The sequence below is a fragment of the Panthera leo genome, chromosome D4, assembly GCF_018350215.1.
Source record: "Panthera leo isolate Ple1 chromosome D4, P.leo_Ple1_pat1.1, whole genome shotgun sequence".
NCBI lineage: Eukaryota > Metazoa > Chordata > Mammalia > Carnivora > Felidae > Panthera > Panthera leo.
This window is the reverse complement of record NC_056691.1, coordinates 15,188,654-15,207,886: the sequence shown is the minus strand read 5'-3', so window position 1 is coordinate 15,207,886 and position 19,233 is coordinate 15,188,654. Positions and strand designations below refer to the sequence as shown.

Sequence of the window (19,233 nt, the reverse complement as noted above, 5' to 3'; positions counted from 1 at the left end):
GAAAAAGAAATTGTCATTCTCAACTCTCAATAATCAGAATTAAGAGTATCTGTGATTTTCCATCGTGTTCCTATTGTAACTTTTGCTTGAGCTTCAATACAATAAAGTCTTGTGTTTAAAATGGGACGCGTGCAGTTAATTTTTTTTTTTTAATGTTCCCAGACTGAAACATTCATTCTAAGAAATTGAACGACTTAGGGTCCTGTTTAAGTCCACTTTTTGTACAACTGCCTGTATCAATCACTGATAAATACAGCCAACTTCCAAAACCAAGGGTTACTTTCATTTTAGATGGTTTTAACAGACGCTATTGCCATCTTGCTATACGGGTGACTGTGTGTGACAGTGTACTCGGAGATCTGTAAAATTCCTGCTGACCTTTCTGTTCTCCTATATAACAAAGATAACTCGGAGCTTCTGCAATCACAGTAGGTCTGCTTACCCAGCACCAAGAATACACGCGATTGGTAGGATCTTTTAAACCTGACTCGAGGTAGGGTCTGTACGGAGGGACTTTCTTCCCACTCTGCTTTTCTGGCGCATGGACTGATTGGCTGCCAGCATTGTCCTGAGGACACCTGGCCAGGGACCTCCCCTCACCAGCTTCTTCTGAGAACAAGTGCCCTCTGAGACTCTTTTCCAATCCTCAAATTCTCTGATTCCAAGTCTGTCAGAGAACGGAAAGTTTCACAGTAGCATAAAAAAGCACGAAAAGCCAAAAAAAATAATAACTGGCCTTAGTGGCCAGAGCAGCTGCACCGCATATCCTTATCACAGGTTTCGGCTTTGTCAATTAATTCGTCTGCAAATAGTGCCCTGTCTCCAGATGTAGTTTCAATGCTGGAGCACTGGTTTCTTAAGGATTTAAGTTTAAAGTCAAGGGCTTCCTGCCCTAGGTGTTACAAATAAGTAGTGTCGTTTTCTTTTTGCTCCGAGTTTGTTCATCCAATCATATTCCAGTATGCAAATAAACCTTAGCCCGTGCAGATAAAAAGGAACAAATAAAGCCAAGGGCTCTATCAGAACCAAATCGCTGAGCCTGTCACCTGTGTTCCAGCAGCCGAACCAGAAATGTCGTCTTCAGGCACGCCAGACTTACCTGTCCCACTCACCAATTTGACATATAAATATACTAAGGTTAGTACAATTTATATTTGCTGCTTTGCTTCAGGTTGCTAAAAACTACATGTGTGGAAAGCATAAAAGGTCAATGTAAGTAAACCTTGTGTAAAGAGCCCTTTGCAAATACAAAAATAAAAGGCTTGCAAAATGCAGGTTTGGGTTTGGTATCTTGATCAAATAATGACTTCTAGATCGTACCAGGCAACTTTTCCTAAATTTATTTCTTAAAATATTTCTCAGTGAAAGGAATTCTCTTCTGTGTGAAAGGTTCTTGCACCAGGGTTCAGTAGACTTTACTAAGCAGTTCTATTAACTTCAGTGTAACCCAGCATGCATGATAAGAGAGGCCAATACTTACTAGAGAAACTTACTGGAAAGAGCCAAACAAATAGGAAATGATCTTTTTCTTTTTTTTAGGAAATGATCCTTTTTTTTTTTTTAAAGGAGAAACCGCACGCTGAAGTAAATGGTTTTTCTATATGTTTAATGAGTGCCAAAATCAAAGGACCCACGTCTGATAATTGGAGGAAAGCTCCTGTTTCAAAAACTCCAAATAGACTTGCATTATTTAGCATATCTAGGGAAAGAAAGCATTCTTATTTCTTTCTTCGGCCAAGTTTGTTGCCATTGGAGCAGATGCATAATTGTTAACTGATAAATATTTAGAGAAACCAGAGCAGGAGCCAGACCTGGACTTAAAAATCCACAGCTAGGAAGAACGAGGAAATGGATCCTGTTTGAGTTGTTCAAAAGTATCTCTGAACTTTGCCTGTTTCACCCTGTTATATGCCTGCTTTCCTGTGAGAGTCTAGAACTCCCAAGCGAACAGATAAAACGGGCAAACAAACCAATCTGAACAAAATCACTTAAATTGGCTTTATGGTACACTACGGACAGCAAGCGAAGAGAGGCACCGTTCCAACTTAGGGAGAGCCATTTTGCTTTCTGAATTAGCCAATGAAAAATCAAGAGCAATACAGCTTAATGATAAAGCAAAAGCCCCACTATTATTTATTTCTTCCCTTACTTGTAACCTTGGATGGTTTTGAAATCCTAAGGTCGGTTACATTTTCATTTTCATAAGCACAACAGATGAGGAAGTTGCTCAGCTGACTGATTCTTTTCCTTAGGAAAAGTATCTGCCGAGATCAGATTGTGCCTTTAACATGGTGATCAGCAGCTAGAAAATGTATTGAGGTGTTATTTTTATGATGTTTTATTCAAAAGGAAAACATGTTTTGAATTTAATTTTATTCCAAATGCAAACATGGAAAAGGGGGGTGAGTCCATACCCTCCAACAATTTGCACTTGGGAAAGGTGTGCCCAAAAGATGACAAGACTTCAGTCTTCCGAGCTTCCTTACTCCAAATTGGTCATTCACAAAACATCCCATCTAAAGCAGGCACATTAAGAAATGCATTTCATAAATGTCAAAATCATTGGCAATGACTAAAAATTATCTTACTACTATTATTACAAGGTCTTTTTTTCCCCCTATGATATACTTGGGAAGATATTTTCGTAGTTCCAGAATGCCACATTTTAAAAAAATGGTGGAGCGCCTGGGTGGCTCAGTCGGTTGGGCATCCAACTTCAGCTCAGGTCATGATCTCACAGTCTGTGAGTTCGAGCCCCACATCAGGCTCTGTGCTGGCAGCTCAGAGCCTGGAGCCTGCTTCGGATTCTGTGTCTCCATCTCTCTCTGCCCCTCCCCCTGCTCGTGCTCTGTCTCTCTCTCTCTCAAAAATAAATAAACATTTAAAAAAATTAAAAAAACTGCTTTGCAGAAGTTTGCGATCTTCTTTGTTATGTGTACCTTGAGGAAGCTCTAAAGTGAAATATTCTTTCTACTGCATTAAGCTTCATTTAGTAGCTGTGAACTGAGCATGTAAAAAACAGTAGTGGATAAATGAAATGGACCTTAAAAATCTAGCATGCAAACACAGATCTGACGATCCTTTAACACAGAGAGATGTTTTTTAAGATTGGAATCTCCTGTTCACTTCAAAGCCGGTAGAGGAGAACACCCCTCCAAGGAAAATGAGAGCCCTGAGTGTTCAAAAGAAGGTACAATTCAAAGAGCAGCCATTTGTTCTTGTTTTTAAGAACTTTTCTGGGTAGAAATACCCAATGCAAGGGAGTGAATTTTGATTGCTCACACATCTTCTCTATAAATCTGTTCTGCTCAGATAGCATTTTATTGTCTGATTTATTAGTTACAGCGTTTTTACACTTGGGAGGACACCAGTTATGTATGTAATTAAATCTAAATGGGTGAGCTTTTCAAATGCCTTTGCATTCGCTTTTTACTGTGCCCCACTGAAGAATCGTATTGAATTTGTACTTGCAAGAGGAGTTGGAAAAATGATGGTTATTCACTAAGTTGCCTGATTGCAAACCATGGAAGGAGACATTTTACAGTGTGTGTGGAATTACCTTCAATGGCCAGCCCTTAAACTCTGTTATCTGTCTCTTACTATGTTAATGTCTTTCTCTATTGTCACCAGAAATAATCTCGATCACTGGGGCAAGGTGGAGAGGAGGGACAGAAGAGCAGGGTTGAGTAACAAAAAAGTGATTGCAACTCCCCATTCTCAAGTTTGAGACTGCTTTTCACCCAAACCAAAGAAGTCAGTGTTGCATATCTTTTATGACTTATTCTCTATTACAGTCTGATTATGTTTTTATTGTTGTTGGGGTGGGTAAAACAGAGGTCAGCGTTAAGAAGTTGTTTTAAAAAGATACAAACATTTTTAGAAGTTAAAACCTTAATAACATCATTATGAATCCACATAAACTCGGATTCCATTCTTAACCTGATTTTTCCCCTTTGCAATTGTAAATGAATCCCATATCTACCAGCTCATCCGTTTTACTGAGGCTTTAAATGAAGATCTTCTTCGACACTTATGGGATTGTTGGGCAAACTACATTGCCTCCCTCTGCCTCGGTTTCCTTCTGTGTCAAATGGTAATAATAAAGGTCCCAATTTCCTAAGGGAGATAAAAGCATTAAGTGAGTTGAAAGCATATAAAGCGTTTGAAATAGTGCCTGGCACATGGGAAGTGATTGATTAACATTGGTTATCCCAGTCCTATTTATTTTTCTGCATTCTTTCCAATTTTCCAGAATCTTCTTTTACTCAGCCTTTCCAAGACCTCAGCCTTTCCAAGCCTTTCCAAGACCTATCACATTGGTGCGAAGTTCCCAGGGTTTATCCACTATTTCAGGGATCAAAACTTTTCTCTTACAGGATTCAGTAACTTTGTTTTCCATTCTCACTTTGCAACATTGTTGTTTTACCTTAAAAAAAAGAGAGAGAGGGAGAGAGAGACAGACAGACAGAGAGAAATAGAAAATTCAAGAAGATAAGCTTTCTCGGATGGGATTCAGACCCCAAAATGTTTACCTTAACTCACTGAACAATAAGATGTTCATACCAGAAAAGATGTTCATCTGCTAATGACATTTCATACACTTACAGACACAGGCACTTACACGCAGGAAATAGTTGTAGCTAAAATTCGTTGTGTTTACGCTGTACTAATGACTAAGTTATTTGCATTGATTCTGTTTACTTCTTAGGATAACCCTAGGAGGAGGTTCTTTTTCTTGTTTTTTAGATGAGGAGACTGAGGACCAGAGTGGCCAAGAAACTTGCCTTAAATCATACTGCTAGAGGGGCGCCTGGGTGGGTCGGTCAGTTAAGCGTCCAACTCTTGATTTTCACTCGGGTCATGATCTCATGGTCCTGCGATGGAGCCTCATGTCAGGCTCTGCTGACAGAGAGAAGCCTGCTTGGGATTCTCTCTCTCTGTCTTTCTCTGCCCCTCCCCCGCTCATTCTCTCTCTCTCTCTCTCTCTCTCTCTCTCTCTCTCTCTCTCTTTCTCAAAATAAATAAACGTTAAAAAAAAAACAAAACAAAACATACAGCTGGAAAGTGACACAGCTAGACTTTGAATGGGACAAGCCCTGTCTAAGATCCAGACCATTACTTGGGAACATGGGGTTGCTGGATTATTCTGTCCTTTATTCTGACTCTCATTTGTCCATTCCTGATTACTGGAGGGGACTTGACCATGAGCCTTTCCAGCTGCTGCTCAGCTGTTCCCAGGCCAACAGGAGGAAGTTGGCGGCCAACTGAGGAAAAAAAAAAAAAGGAGAACAATAGGGAAGCTTGGAAGCAAACAGACATTCTGCTTTGATTGAAAAGGTGGGGTTTGGGCTGGGAGAGGCTGTGATGCAGAGGATTTAGAAATAGGTGTGCAATGTCTATGGGAACTATGTGTCTTCAACTCCTATGGAATCACTTTTTTTTTTTTTTTTTTTTTTTTAATTTTTTTTTCAACGTTTTTTATTTATTTTTGGGACAGAGAGAGACAGAGCATGAACGGGGGAGGGGCAGAGAGAGAGGGAGACACAGAATCGGAAACAGGCTCCAGGCTCCGAGCCATCAGCCCAGAGCCTGACGCGGGGCTCGAACTCACGGACCGCGAGATCGTGACCTGGCTGAAGTCGGACGCTTAACCGACTGCGCCACCCAGGCGCCCCTGGAATCACTTTTGTTTGGAGTAAGAGATGACCTTCCTAGATTTCTGGTATCATCGTATAACACATCGGAGTTAAAGATACTTTTTTGGTAGAGAAGAGTTATAAATCACTGCACACTAGGGGCCACGGGCCAGTATCTCCTCTTTAAATTCTTACAGCAAACAAATTCAGGCTGCGTGCATTTCCAGCTACCCCATTCTCTTCCCTCCTCCCATTTTCCCTTCCGTTTATTTAACAAGTCACTGAATTACCACTCTGTGCTTGGTCGGATGTATAAGGAGGCTAATAGGGTTCTTGCCTTAGGGAGCTTATGTTCTTGGAGGGTGTGGGGAAGAAAACAAGCAAGTCAGTGAATAGTTTCATCATAAATTTTGATAAATGCTAAAGAGGACAACTGACGGGAAGAGCTTGCTTTTGATGAGCTGTTCGGGAAGGTCTCTTTAAGAAAGGGACATTTAAGGTGAGCCTGATTGATGCAGAGCATAAAGTGTCCTTGGAGACCTGGGGGTGGGGGTGGGGGTAGGGGGTTGGGGGGAGAACAAGGAACCGGAGGTGAGGGCAGGTGCAAAGTCCTTTACAGGGAAGAGCCTGCTGTGTTCAAAGATCTATCAAAAAGCTAACAGGGCTGTAGTAAAGGGAGGCAGAGAATAGAGCAGGTGAGGCTGGAGGAGGAGGCTGTGGCCAGACCGCCTGACGGATTTTGTAGGAGGGAGACCACGGAGAGCTGCTTCAAACAGAACGGGACTCAAGTTCAAGGCAAAGCTGACTGTGCGGAGGCCCTGCTTTCACTTGGGAAATGTTGCTAACTCCCTTCTGATTGAGGCAATATTCTGTTTGCTTTTGGCTTGCAAGCAGTCGAACAAATCGCTGGGTGGCTGCAAGGGACGGTGGCTTAACAAGATAAACGAGGCTTCGATTTCCAGCTCTTCTACTTATTTCATGCTATGACCTTGGCCAGGCTTCTAATCTCCTTGAGTTTCAGTTACCCTGTCTGAAAATTGGGAATAATAATAACTACCTTGGAAAGTGGCCGTGAGAATTAAGTGAGGGAATTTGTGGAAAACGCCCGGCACTTATTAGCTGCTTGGTCCAGGCTCTCTTTAACCCTCTCCTTCCCAAGAGGACTCCTGCAATTCTCTAGGGATTCTATTCCTGATGGACATGGAATGAATTCTTGCAACGCCTGCCATAGTTTAAAAATGCTTACATCTACTGCTCTCATTTGAGGCTCCTAAGTAACCCGTGGGAGGGAGTTAGAACATGTTACTAGTGTCCCATTTTAAAGCTGAGGGAACCGGAGTGCAGACATCTTCAGTGATTTGCTCAAGGTCACATGGCCCTCAGGAGGCATGGATGGAATGAACTGGATTTCGAAGCTTCTCATTTCAGATCTGATACTTTTCCACACTATACCATTTCCCCCTACACACTAGCCGTGGTCCTACTCGCATCCTCCTGGATGGTCTCTAACAAGAGCTTTCAGACCCATTGCTTCATTTGTATTGTGCCTTCCTCACTCTGATTGAGAGAGTGGACATTTGGATGATGAAAGAAGAGGTATGATTTGGGCACTAGATCCCCAGACAGGTGGACCAACAAGAGAGAAGGCGCTCTAGGGTAGCGCTTCTCGAATTTGACTATGCAGGTGATTCAGGGAGGATTCTTGCTGAAATGTAACTTCTGATTCTGCAGTGAGGTCTGAGATTCTGCATTTCTTTTTTTTTTTTTTAATTTATTTTTGAGAAAAAGAGAGACAGAGCACGAGTGGGGGAGGGTCTGAGACAGAGGCAGACACAGAATCCGAAGCAGGCTCCAGGCTCCACACTATCAAAATGGAGCCCGACGCGGGACTCAAACTCACAAACTGTGAGATGGTGACCTGAGCCAAGGTCAGATGCTTAACCAACCGAGCCCCCCAGACGCCCTTCAGATTCTGCATGTCTAACAGACTTCCACGTTTTGCTGATGCCACTCAAAGTGTGGCCACTTGACCAACAGTAATGGCCTAATAGTTTTGGGTCAACCTCATAATTTTACCTGTAATGACCATCACCTAGTTGCTTAGGGACCTGACTTTCTCTTTCTCTCAGAAAATTACATGCAGCCAGCTCAGAATCACTGACCTTCCCCCTTCAGAAAGTGCCTGAGTCCAACGGGAGCCAGGTGGTGGCCACGAGCCCATGGTGGAACCAACATTGATTTTGCTCCCGGGAGGTAACCATTCAGTACAAATGCAATGTTTTAGCTCATCTCTGAGGACTACTGTCTTGGCAAATCATTTCATTCTCTGGCACCTGCCTGCTTCAAGAAACCTAATCGGCAGCAATCCTAAAGTGAATAACGCATACTCTAAGGGATGGTTTGAGCCCAATTTCACGAGGAGTCTTGCCACTTCAAGTGTTCACGTGATTTCTTTAAACTGGACTTCACCTACTGGATTTGTCAGTACCTTCTTGCCAGAATGAGAGGGCTGTGTGAGAAGACTCTTAGGGATTATGGGAAAAAGCTCCTTTGCAGAGGGACCCAAAGTTAAGGTCGTGCCTCCGATGTGGCATGAGTAATCTGTGGGCTGATGTAATACAGATGCATACCTGAAACCTCATGGGAAAACAGGCATTGATAAAATGGTGATACCTTTCTCTCAAAGCAGCAGTCACCTGGCTTGTGGTGGTGTTGCTGATGGTGGCAGTTTGGGTTTTCATGATGCTGCTATAATTATGGCCAAATCCCTCACCCACTTACCAGGTTTAAGTAGCAACATAGAGCCATGTTCAAAAGAACACGGGCAATGGTTGCTTGATAACTCGAGCCACTGCTAAAATATCAGAGGAGCAGATATTTGTGTGAACCCTGATGCTATAAACCGATATATTGTGAGCACGTCTGTGTATCAAAATCTCCCCCCCACAGACACTGTTTGCAAGGGATGTAAATTGTTGCTAATATTTGGTTTTCTGATCACACGCTGTAATATCTCTACCTGATGACTGTATTGTAATGCTGGAATCATTAACGAAAATTTGTTTCCTGGGAATCTATCTGCACAAATATCACAGATGTCAAAACTTTGCCTGAACAACTACCAACTTCCCCCTCCATCCAGGTCCTATCATGGGACTATTTCCACTGCTCTCCTGATCCTTACTACGAAATTGAAACAAGGCAAACAACACATAACTGAACTGCGCTCTGTATCTGGCACTCTCTTTGGAAGGGAGAAGGCTCCCATGCAAGCAATTGTATTGTTGAACCTTAATATCGTGAAATATACAGAGAAAAAAAGTACGAACTTTCTGGTGCTTCTGCATCTTACCTCTTTGATACGGTGTATGCGTGATGTGCAGAGGTCATTGATGAGTACTTTTGTCACCTGTGGGACATAGGGAAGTTGTGGTTCGAAACAGACATGGCTTCTCATCTTTTCCTTTCCTGAGTTGAAAAAGCTGAAGGGCTTTTTCAAACAAGAGTAAAAGAGTATACATTCGTGTTACTGAAGTCAGACTCTAATATAAAGCAGAAACGAAAGGAAAATTTTCTTTCTCCTACAATTGTTTTGGTCACTCCCATTGTTTTCATTCCTCTGACTACAGTTAAATATTTTCCTCCCTTCTGTTATTTCCTCCTTAATTTCCTTTTAGATTTTTTTTTCTTTTTCTTTTTTCTTTTTTTACTTTCAGTCTCAACATTTTGCTTTGCTGCCTCAGGGTTTGGGGTGAAGGTAGTTGCCAGAGATGTAGCTTTGATTCTTTTAAATGTTTAACACCTCCGCCTGACTTTTGTTCAGCCTCTCCTATTATTCATGCCCCATCTTAATATCCCCCCTCCCCCTCCAAAGTCTTTGGTACTTTTGTAGGTGCCTAATGCTGAGAAGAGTTTGCACATTTACAGCATATACCGCTTCCTGTACATTTACCCATCACTCCACATGCTGTGACCCAGGTTCTCAGTTTTGGAAATGCACACAGGGGACATAAGATGGGGAATTCCGTTACCCTCCCTCACCCTTGGTGTATCGCAAAAGAAATTCTCTGTGCATTGAAAATGTGAGCTATTAACATCCCTCTGCCACTGAGAAAGCGCTGGCTTCCCTTAGAGGATCTAAAGCCACTGCTGTAGCCCCAAAGAGGTGATGTGACCTTAGGGCACCTTGGATATCTATTGGAGGGAGTCAGGGCCTCTCTCCCCTTTAAGGCAACAGGTTCCAAAATGTTCTATCAACAGGAAAGGCTAATAGGTTTTATTTTGCCTATTAGTCAAATTCGGCTTGATCCAAGCCAGAAATATTTTGAGGAAAGGGCTTATTTATTTAGAATTGTAACTTTATGCCAAACACATTAAGACATAATTTTTACCCTGGAAAGCCCTTTTTTTTCTCTCAAAATTATGATGTATTCTTGGGCACTAAACTGCATTCAGGAAACGGCCACTTCTTTTTAAAATCAAAGGTCATGAGGCATCCCTTAAAGGCTGACATATCTAAAATTTAAAAAGTAAAAATCAATTTTTAAGTTTCCTCCACATTCCCATTGATTGTTTCCCCAAATGAGAAGCACTTGATGTCTAACAGCATGCATAGGAGTCTCTAATTCCCAATCAATATTGTGAACTTTAAGCTGAGGTCTAGTTACATATATTATTCACAAGTATCCTGCGTCCCAAACTCATAATTAGCATGTAGTTAATACAACAATACAACAGTTAAATAGGACCCAAGATTTTTTTTCTTTTATACGATGATCCCTTTCCCCCCAAAACTTGCTGAAGGCAAACAGCAAATGGAAAATGAGGTTGTCACCATAATAGGTCATTTCCACGGGACTGAAATAAGTTTCATGATTATTATACCAAACATCCGTTAGGCTACACGGCTTCACATAACCATCTTATACAACAGAAAAGATGATTATTCACAAACATTTGGTCACACAGTTAGCTGGAAGGCAGATGTCAAATGTAAAACCCACAAAATTAAAGCAGAAAGAAAAAGGTCATTAAGGTAGTTCTTGCCCAAACACTTCTCCACGGCTGAGGAGAAGAAAAGGAAGGGAGGGTACCTGGCCTTTACAGCCACCTTGGTCATCTCATTATGTATGCTGGGCTCTGTTTGTTTGCCGAAAGGCCCCTGTTTGGGGGAGAACGCATATATCTCGTAATCCTAAGACTGTATTGCTATCTCAGTATACTCTTCCAGCCTTATGGACGCACGCCTGGAATGTTAAAAATTGTCTCCCAGCTAATCTCCTGGGACTCTGGCTGCTCTGCTTCAAATCCATGTTGGGTACATTCACATCAGCATTCCTAAAACACCCATTTGATCCTGTCATGCCCTTATTACATCCAGAACAGAGTCCAACCTTCTCACTCTACAGACCAGATCAAGATTCACTACAATCTGGCGTCCTTTTCATCATCGAAATTTATCTATGACTTGTTTCCACAAATTCTCTGCCTGTGTCCCGTGTGTTAACACGTGTCCAGAGGCTGGTTCCTTCCTTTGCTCTTGTTCCCCTTCTTTCCACCAATCCGATCCTATCCTTCAGGGATGCATTCTTCTGGCCCATTTCCTACCCTTTTGTGAGTTCCACCCTGCAATTTACTGACTAGAGCACTGCTCTGGTCTTTACCCTACAACCTTCCATTTTTTTACTGGCTGATCCTGATGTGAATACGTGCTCTTCTTTGATCACAAGCCCCTTGAAGGCAGGGGCTCACTCTCTCATGCTTTCCCATGGTACCTTCCAGGGGCCTCAGGTATTTACTCACTATTTGGAAGAACATAAGTAATTTAATAGCAGGATATGAAAGGCTAGTTGAGGAAAGAGGGGAAAAGAATGTTAAGTCCAATTGGACCAACTAGGGAAATCATCACGAGGCGATGATACTTTAAGTGAGACTTGAAGTATGAGTAGAAGAAAACAGTGAAACTCCAGCCTGAGGAACAGCATGAGTAAATAAATAAATAAACAGCATAAATAAATCAGTGAGGCTTGAAGTATGAGTAGAAGAAAACAGTGAAACTTCAGCCTGAGGAACAGCATGAATAAATAAAGGAACAGCATGCAGCAGAAGGGCATGGTGTTTGCGACAGTAGGATGAAACTAAAATACAGGGTAAATGAGGAAAAAAATAAAAAGTTGGAAAAGCATATTGGGGCTATTTATGGTTAGGAGAAGCATATCTGGAAAACCTAGAAGAACCACCTAAGTGTCCCAAGGAGTGGCCAAAATGTGAATTGGGTTGGTTTAGGAAGATTATGATAAGGGGGGGGGGGGGGGAGATTATATTTTAATGAGGCAGAGGTGGGGGCAGGAAGAACAAGCCATCTTTTTATGAGAGTATAAGACAAAGTGATACCAAAGGATAACTAGGAATTGTGTGTGCCATTAACAGGAGAGGGAAAGTGTGTGTGTGTGTGTGTGTGTGTGTGTGTGTGTGTGCCTGTGAGAGAGAGAGAGAGAAGGAGAGAGAGAGAGAGAGAGAGAATGTGTAAGCAGCATAAAGCTAGGGATGACAGTGAAACGAATTTGGGACACATTGTTTAAGATGTTTCCCAGCCATCCCTTGGGAAGAAAAATACAAGAAAGTAAGGACTAGGGATGCATAAAGGAAAATACTCTTTAAAAGTAATTACAAGATTCTCTAAAATGTGTTCATGAGGGCTAGAATGCTGATGCACTCGTTGGGCAAGTCAGTAGCTTTTTAATTCTTTTAAAAAATGTTTATTTATATTTGAGAGAGAGATAGCACGTGTGTGTGAGCAGGGGAGGGGCAGAGAGGGAGAGGGACAGAGGATCCCAGGGGGGCTCTGCCCTGACAACAGAGAACCAGATGCAGGGCTTGAACTCACGGGGGGCTCAAGCTCACAAACCGGGAGATCATGACCTGAGCCAAAGTCAGAGGCTTAACTGATTGAGCCACCCAGGTGCCCCAGGGCAAGTCAGTATTGAATTTATCTTTCTTCGAGGTGAACTCAGATGACATCATGTTTTTCATGAAGGACATTAGCTGCGTGCCATTACCCTTTCCCACACCTCCATGGTTGTGTCCTTGAACCTCTAGTCTCCTCATCAGAACTGCTATGCACCCCCCTCCCTCTTTATTTATTCATGCACATTTTTTCCCTGTCAATTCCAGGCTAGCACTACAGTTTTTCGAGCTCCTCTAAACACATGGGCTGATGCTGTTTTGACCTACAAATAATTGTGTTGGTGTGAATAGGCAGATAAGAAAGATCATCCTTCCCTTTGTTTTTTTTTTTTTCCAACAAATCACAAATATCATAGTGTGCTCATGTGCAGAATATTATTGGTCTTACCCATGTGTATCTACTGGATTGTTGGTCTTTTGATTCAATTTTAAGTTATTTATTCAAGAATCTTTGATGGACCTTAAAAATCACCTGAAGGAAGGGGCGCCTGGGTGGCTCGGTCGGTTAAGCATCCAGCTTCGGCTCAGGTCATGATCTCACGGTCCGTGAGTTCGAGCCCCGCGTCGGGCTCTGTGCTGACGGCTCAGAGCCTGGAGCCTGTTTCAGATTCTGTGTCTCCCTCTCTCTCTGCCCCTCCCCTGTTCATGCTCTGTCTCTCTCGGTCTCAAAAATTAATAAACGTTAAAATTAAAAAAAAAAAAATCACCTGAAGGCTGAGATTGTATTGGACTGTGTGGATAAACCAGAAAACCAGACCAACATAGTTCTTGACCTTATCTTACAAAGCTTACAGCCTAGGAGAGAGGGGAGACATTTAAAAATGACTTTTCAAAAAAGTGACAAGTTTTACGATGGAAGTTTAGGAGACCAGGGAAACAGTTTTGAGATCAGGCTGTCTAAGTAATCTTGTCAATTACAGAATATAGAATTAATTGTACTTAAGCATTTAGGGATACATGATAATATACATTTTATTAATTTGACAGAATATTAAGCTATGGTATAGACATGACTTCATAGAATAGCTAAGTTAGTGTAAATTCACAGGTTATTTGAAATATATACAATATGAGTAACTAAACTAAAAATGTATAATCTTGATAGCTACCACTGGGGAATTTTTAATAGCCAACTGATTTGTATTTAGTATAGCAACAAATTTAAACCTCGGTTTGGGGGAGGGGGGCAGTGTTTCAATACTTTCTTCCTCTGGGTTGCACTGTTAATAACTTATCTTTAAATATCAAGTAAGGGGCGGTGTCTGAATTAAGATATATGTTAAAAATATAGTGCATATGTCACCCTTCATTTAAAACTGCATGTATCACAGTGATTCTGTGATTCACAATTAGATACAATAATTCACGTTGTAATAATAAATCTAATGGAAGGTTGTAATACATAATGTTCAATAGCATGCTTTTGGTGACTTTTATGTTTCAAAACTAAATAAGAAAAAGGGGAATAAACAAGAAATAATGAAATGAGAGAAGGGACAAGAAATTCTAGCTTTTTCCAGAAACAAAACATAACTTTATTTACCACAAAAGGAGGACTTCTTAATTAAGCTTTGCAAAATATTTTTACTCTGTAAAATGACACATCAAGGCCCTATTAGGCTCCATAATGAAGCAAAGGTTGAAACTCATACTTTTTAAATGACATACTAACATTTTAAAATATTACTATTCTTTCATACACAGAACAAAATCCCATGTTTTCTAGACCCCTCTGTCTATTTAGATGCAAGTCTCTTAGATATCACTAAGAAATCTAGTGCCTGATTTTATCTGAGGGCAAATAAATGATTAGATAATCTCTTTAAAAGAATACAACCCTTATGCCTTGAAAAAGTCAATGAAAACATTTCACTCACCAATTTTTTTTTCTACGCAAACTTCTTTTAAAACCTACCTTTAAAACAGTAAAATAAAGGATCAGAAAATAGTCACTTATGATACCAAATCTCCAGCAGCCCAACATGAGAAACTTCAGAATCTGAAGTGAAAAACTGAGATGATTAATCGAAATTAAAGCCACCAAAGCCTCTGCCCTTACCTCAAACTCAGATAGAAGCACTATTTGTAGATTTTTTTCTCTGGTCTGTATTTTCTAGGGTTCAAACGACCTCATACCTCAGTGTAATTTCAAAGTATTGCTTTGTTTTAATAAGTGTGTGTACACACGCATGCACACGCCTGTGTGTCCGTGTGTATAAATGTCTTGAACGTCCCAAAATGCCTTGTAGGGTGGGGCAGGTGAGGTAGGTGAAGGAGGTAAGGTTTTAACATTGGCCTCACTTAGGCCTATTGAAATGCTGTAAGTCTGTAAAAGAACTTCTGAAAGTTGCTGCATATTTAAATGCTCCTTTCTTTTCCTCTCTATAGATTTTCATAAACAATGAGTGGCATAATTCAGTGAGTGGCAAGAAATTTCCTGTCTTTAATCCTGCAACCGAAGAGAAACTCTGTGAAGTAGAAGAAGGAGATAAGGTGGGTTTCGCAGCACATAGGCCGGGTTTCTTTGTTGGTCAACATCCTGAGCTCCCAAACAGGCCACAACTTGTAACATGTCATGAAAATACCATTTCTGAAAAAAAAAAAAAAAAAAAAAAATACCATTTCTGGGGCCCTGTGGGAAAATTTTCTTGGTACATAAAGGGCACCCGTAGCCTTGTGATAATGATGAGCCTAGGTTTCTGGGTGTGTTGTGCTGGGTTTTTTTACACTATTTCTCCTTGCTCTCTCTTCAATTTAAATAATATTGGGGTTTATTGTACAAACAGACTATATGTAAAGTGATTGGTCATAGACGGATAGAGTAGAGAAATCCCTTATTCTTATAAAATTTTTTTCTTTTTTTGGAGCGCCTGGGTGCCTCAGTCGGTTAAGCGTCCGACTCTTGATTTCGGCTGAGGTCACGACCTCATGGTTTGTGGGTTCAAGCCCTGCATCGGGCTCTGCGCTGACAACACGAAGCTTGTTTGGGATTCTGTCTCCTTCTCTCTCTGCCCCTCCCTCACTTGCTCTCTATCTCTCTCTCAAAATAAATACAAATAAACTTAAAAAAATAAAGATTTAAAATTGTTCTTTTTTAAGTTGCAAAATGAAACTAAGGAAACAATGTAGGACGTTTGAAATGGTATATTGCCAAGTTAGTTGATTAAAAATCATTGAAAGAACATTGATTAGTACCTTTAAAAATTGAACTTTTAAATCACTAAAACTGAACCATTAAAGGTATTGTTGCTCTCTATCTAATCACGCTAATAACAACAAAATCCAATTTTTATCATTTTTTTAAAAAAATTCTAAATATTAATTTAATCTTCAAGCATCCCAGTGGGAAACCTATCATTTGCGACCACTTTCACAAATGATAATGAAATAGCAGAACGGACAAGCTGGCTAATTTACTTTAGGTGATGTTGCTAATAAATAACAAAATCAGTATTCAAAGGCTGTCCTTCTGACCCCAGAGCTTGAGACTGGCAGGGCAACCTTACTTTGTGATTATTATAAAAGTAAGATAGGGTAATATTAAATAGCCTGGGCATGAGGAGAGTAAAAGCCTTCAAAATTTTTATATGAATATATACCTTAAAATGTATATGTGTTTCTCAGTCTTTTTTTTAAATTTTAATTTAATAATTTAATTTAATTTAATTTTATAGAAAGAGAGAAAGAGTGTGAGCGGAGGAGAGGCAGAGAAAGGGAGAGAGAATCCCAAAAAGGCTTTGCACTCAGCATGCAGACTGTTACGGGGCTCTATCCCAAGACCCTGGTATCATGACCTGATCTGAAATTAAGGGTCAGATGCTCAACTGAATGAGCCACCCAGGTGCCCCTGTTTCTCAGTCTTTAGTAGTCCAAATGTTATCAAGCTTTAAATCTCCGTCTCGTAAGGTATCAAAAGGTAAATTATTTCACTATGTAAAAAGACCACTGAAAGATGAAGTCAGGATAACAATCCAAAGTGCATACCTTTTGTGGCACAATGTTCGGTTCGCTGGGTCAGTGCCATGTTCCTACCCAGCTCCCACTCTTTCATTACCTTCTACCCACTTGGTGAGATCACCGAGGTGAGATTAAGCCTTGCAGATCTATTTTAAGATAGCCATAGACCTGAGAGGCTCGTTTGGGTTTAGAGAAGCGCCTGGATTCAGGTGGCAGTATTATCAGAAGACATAAGATCCGTGCCTCAAGGGGCAAGAATGCAGAGTTTAGCCAGAAGGGTCGACAGCTTGAGAAGTAGAAGCCTAATAGAAGGGAGACAAATGTCACCTGCTTTCAGATTTCACTTTGTGTATACACCAGAGTTTATCACGGGCTTCTTATCAGCTCTGGGGAAACAAACAAACAAACAAACAAACCACAACTCTCTTTGGTTTTGGCTTTTTCTCAGGCCTCCCCCAAAACGTAGGAGTCCCACCTTCACCACGCCCAGAATCAGCCTCCATGACTGCCAAGGTCATGGTGCAGCCCTTGGAACCCAGTTCAGATCATTATCTGCAGCGAGACCACAGCTGCTCCATACTTTATTTACCCTCTTTGAGTTTCTGTTGCTTTTTGGGTAAAATGAAGAGATAGGGAAAACTTGGGGGAGGTTAAATAAGAAAAGATGTAAAATGTTTTAACAGTGCCAGGCACATAAAAAAGCCTCAGTCTTTTTTTAAAAAAATTTTAATGTCTTCTTTTTTGCTTGAGAAAGAGAGAGACAGAGTGCGATGGGGGAGGGGCAGAGAAAGAGGGAGACACAGAATCGGAAGCAGGCTCCAGGCTCTGAGCTGTTAGAACAGAGCCCGACATGGGGCTCGAACCCACGAACTCTGAGATCATGACCTGAGCGGACGTCGGATGCTTAACTGACTGAGCCACCCAGGCACCCCCAAAAACCTCAGTCTTTATAGGGTTTTACACTTCTTTAAAACACCCCAAACTTCCCAGGTAGCATTGCCCTCTTCCTGTGTCATTAGAGGACATTATACGCACCTATATTATCACCCTTGTGTTGTATAGGTTTGGGTTAATTTGTCTGAGACGGCATGCTTCTTGTAGAGACCAACACTGCATCTCACCTTTATATTTTCGGGGTCTAACACTCTCCAGGTAACGGATGAATGAGCTAATCTCCTCCGTCAAGCTCTGAGCTTCCATATACTCCACACACCTCATCTTAAAAATCTAGTACTAAATTAACTGTTGACTAAGGCAGTGGCTCTCACAATTTTGCGTGCAACAGAATTCCCTGGAAGGCTTGTTGAAACACAGATGGCTGGGCCCCACCCACCCCTAGAGTTTGTTTCCATAATTCTAGGGTGGGGCCTGAGAATTTGCATTTCTGACAGATTCTCAGGTGACTCTGATGTTGCCAGTTGGTTGGGGTGGAGGTGGAGGAAAATGCTTGGAGAACCACTGAACTAGGTATTAATAAGTTGTATCCCCTCTGTTAGCATTTAATGGAGGGCATGGACTTAATAAGTAAAATGTGTAGAGTTGGAACCTGCACTGTGATCATCACCCTGCACCTCTATGAAATGTGACAAGACCAAACTTGAGCAGAGATATACTGATGGTCCCTGGTCACATGCTCCAGGAGACCTGGAAGTCTGTGTACTTTGGGCTATTCCTAGAAATAAGAGGAGAATGTGTTCTTCACATTCAGCAAAGAGGAATGACGTTTTATCAGAGACTTCCAGAGATCTACGCAGCACTGCATTAAAGCACCATATTACATCAAGTGTCCTTCTTGTTGCTTGAGTAGCTCTGGAGACTCTGGGGTGGTGGGGAAAACAATAAAGGGCAAGGTAAGGTACATTTGAGCCCCCTGACAGCTGCCTCCTCTTTCTCTCCAGAGGCATAAATGCTACTCAGGAGTAAGACCGCAGAACTGGTTGCAGTTTGCAATTAACAACAGAACAAGTATTCCGGATGCTTTGGCTCTGGTGCCTTGGACATCTCTCTTTGCCACGGGCTTCCAACTTTAGTTTCATCATTGAAACAAATCTGTGCCAGGAGTTCCAGCTGAATCTCCTCAGGCAGTCTGAGGACTTTTCTTGGCATCGTGGTGGCATTTACCTTCTTCCTAAACCGTAGTGAGGGAGAGCTGATGTTCAAACCTGAAGCTTTAGAAACGTTGGTCATTTGTTTGCTGTGTGCTTTTTGGCAATTTTACTCCTGCTCATAGCAGAGCAGCATTGTCTGTGCAAATGTAGATCAGGGACACTCATTAACATCCAGCAAAGCTTCAAATCAGGTCACAATGCTAATCGAGTTGCTGGATACTTGATCATTTGAGTTCAGTTGTTTATGATATAAACTGTTCAGGGTAAGCAACAGTTTGCTTAATATTTAGCACTCTTGTCATCGTGTTCTCTTTCAGGGGTAATCTACTAACGTTTCTTTCTAAGTAATTATTGCTGGTCTCACAGTTTTGCCGACAAATGTGTATTAACTTCTAACGTTGCTTAGTGAAAGGTACAAATCTAGTAAATTACACAGTCACCGTAAACCTAATATTCTGGAACTGACTCTTTAGATAATGAGCCAAGAGGTTTTGGGGATTTAATTTATGAGCAGAATGGAGCTAACAATGGGCTATATACCGCCTTTCAATGGTGTTATAAAGAAA

The 19,233-nt window shown here is 41.3% G+C and overlaps 1 protein-coding gene across 1 annotated transcript in view; it reads left to right on the top strand.

Annotated features, from left to right (window-relative positions):
* Nucleotides 1-1,014: 1,014 nt before the first annotated feature.
* The window catches only part of ALDH1A1 (aldehyde dehydrogenase 1 family member A1), a 59,096-nt gene continuing 40,877 nt past the window's right edge, over nt 1,015-19,233 (top strand). The window contains exons 1-2 of the mRNA XM_042913135.1: nt 1,015-1,137; nt 14,991-15,095. Coding sequence (XP_042769069.1) covers nt 1,072-1,137; nt 14,991-15,095 — 171 coding nt within the window. The 5' untranslated portion in view covers nt 1,015-1,071. The remainder of the gene's footprint in view (nt 1,138-14,990; nt 15,096-19,233) is intronic.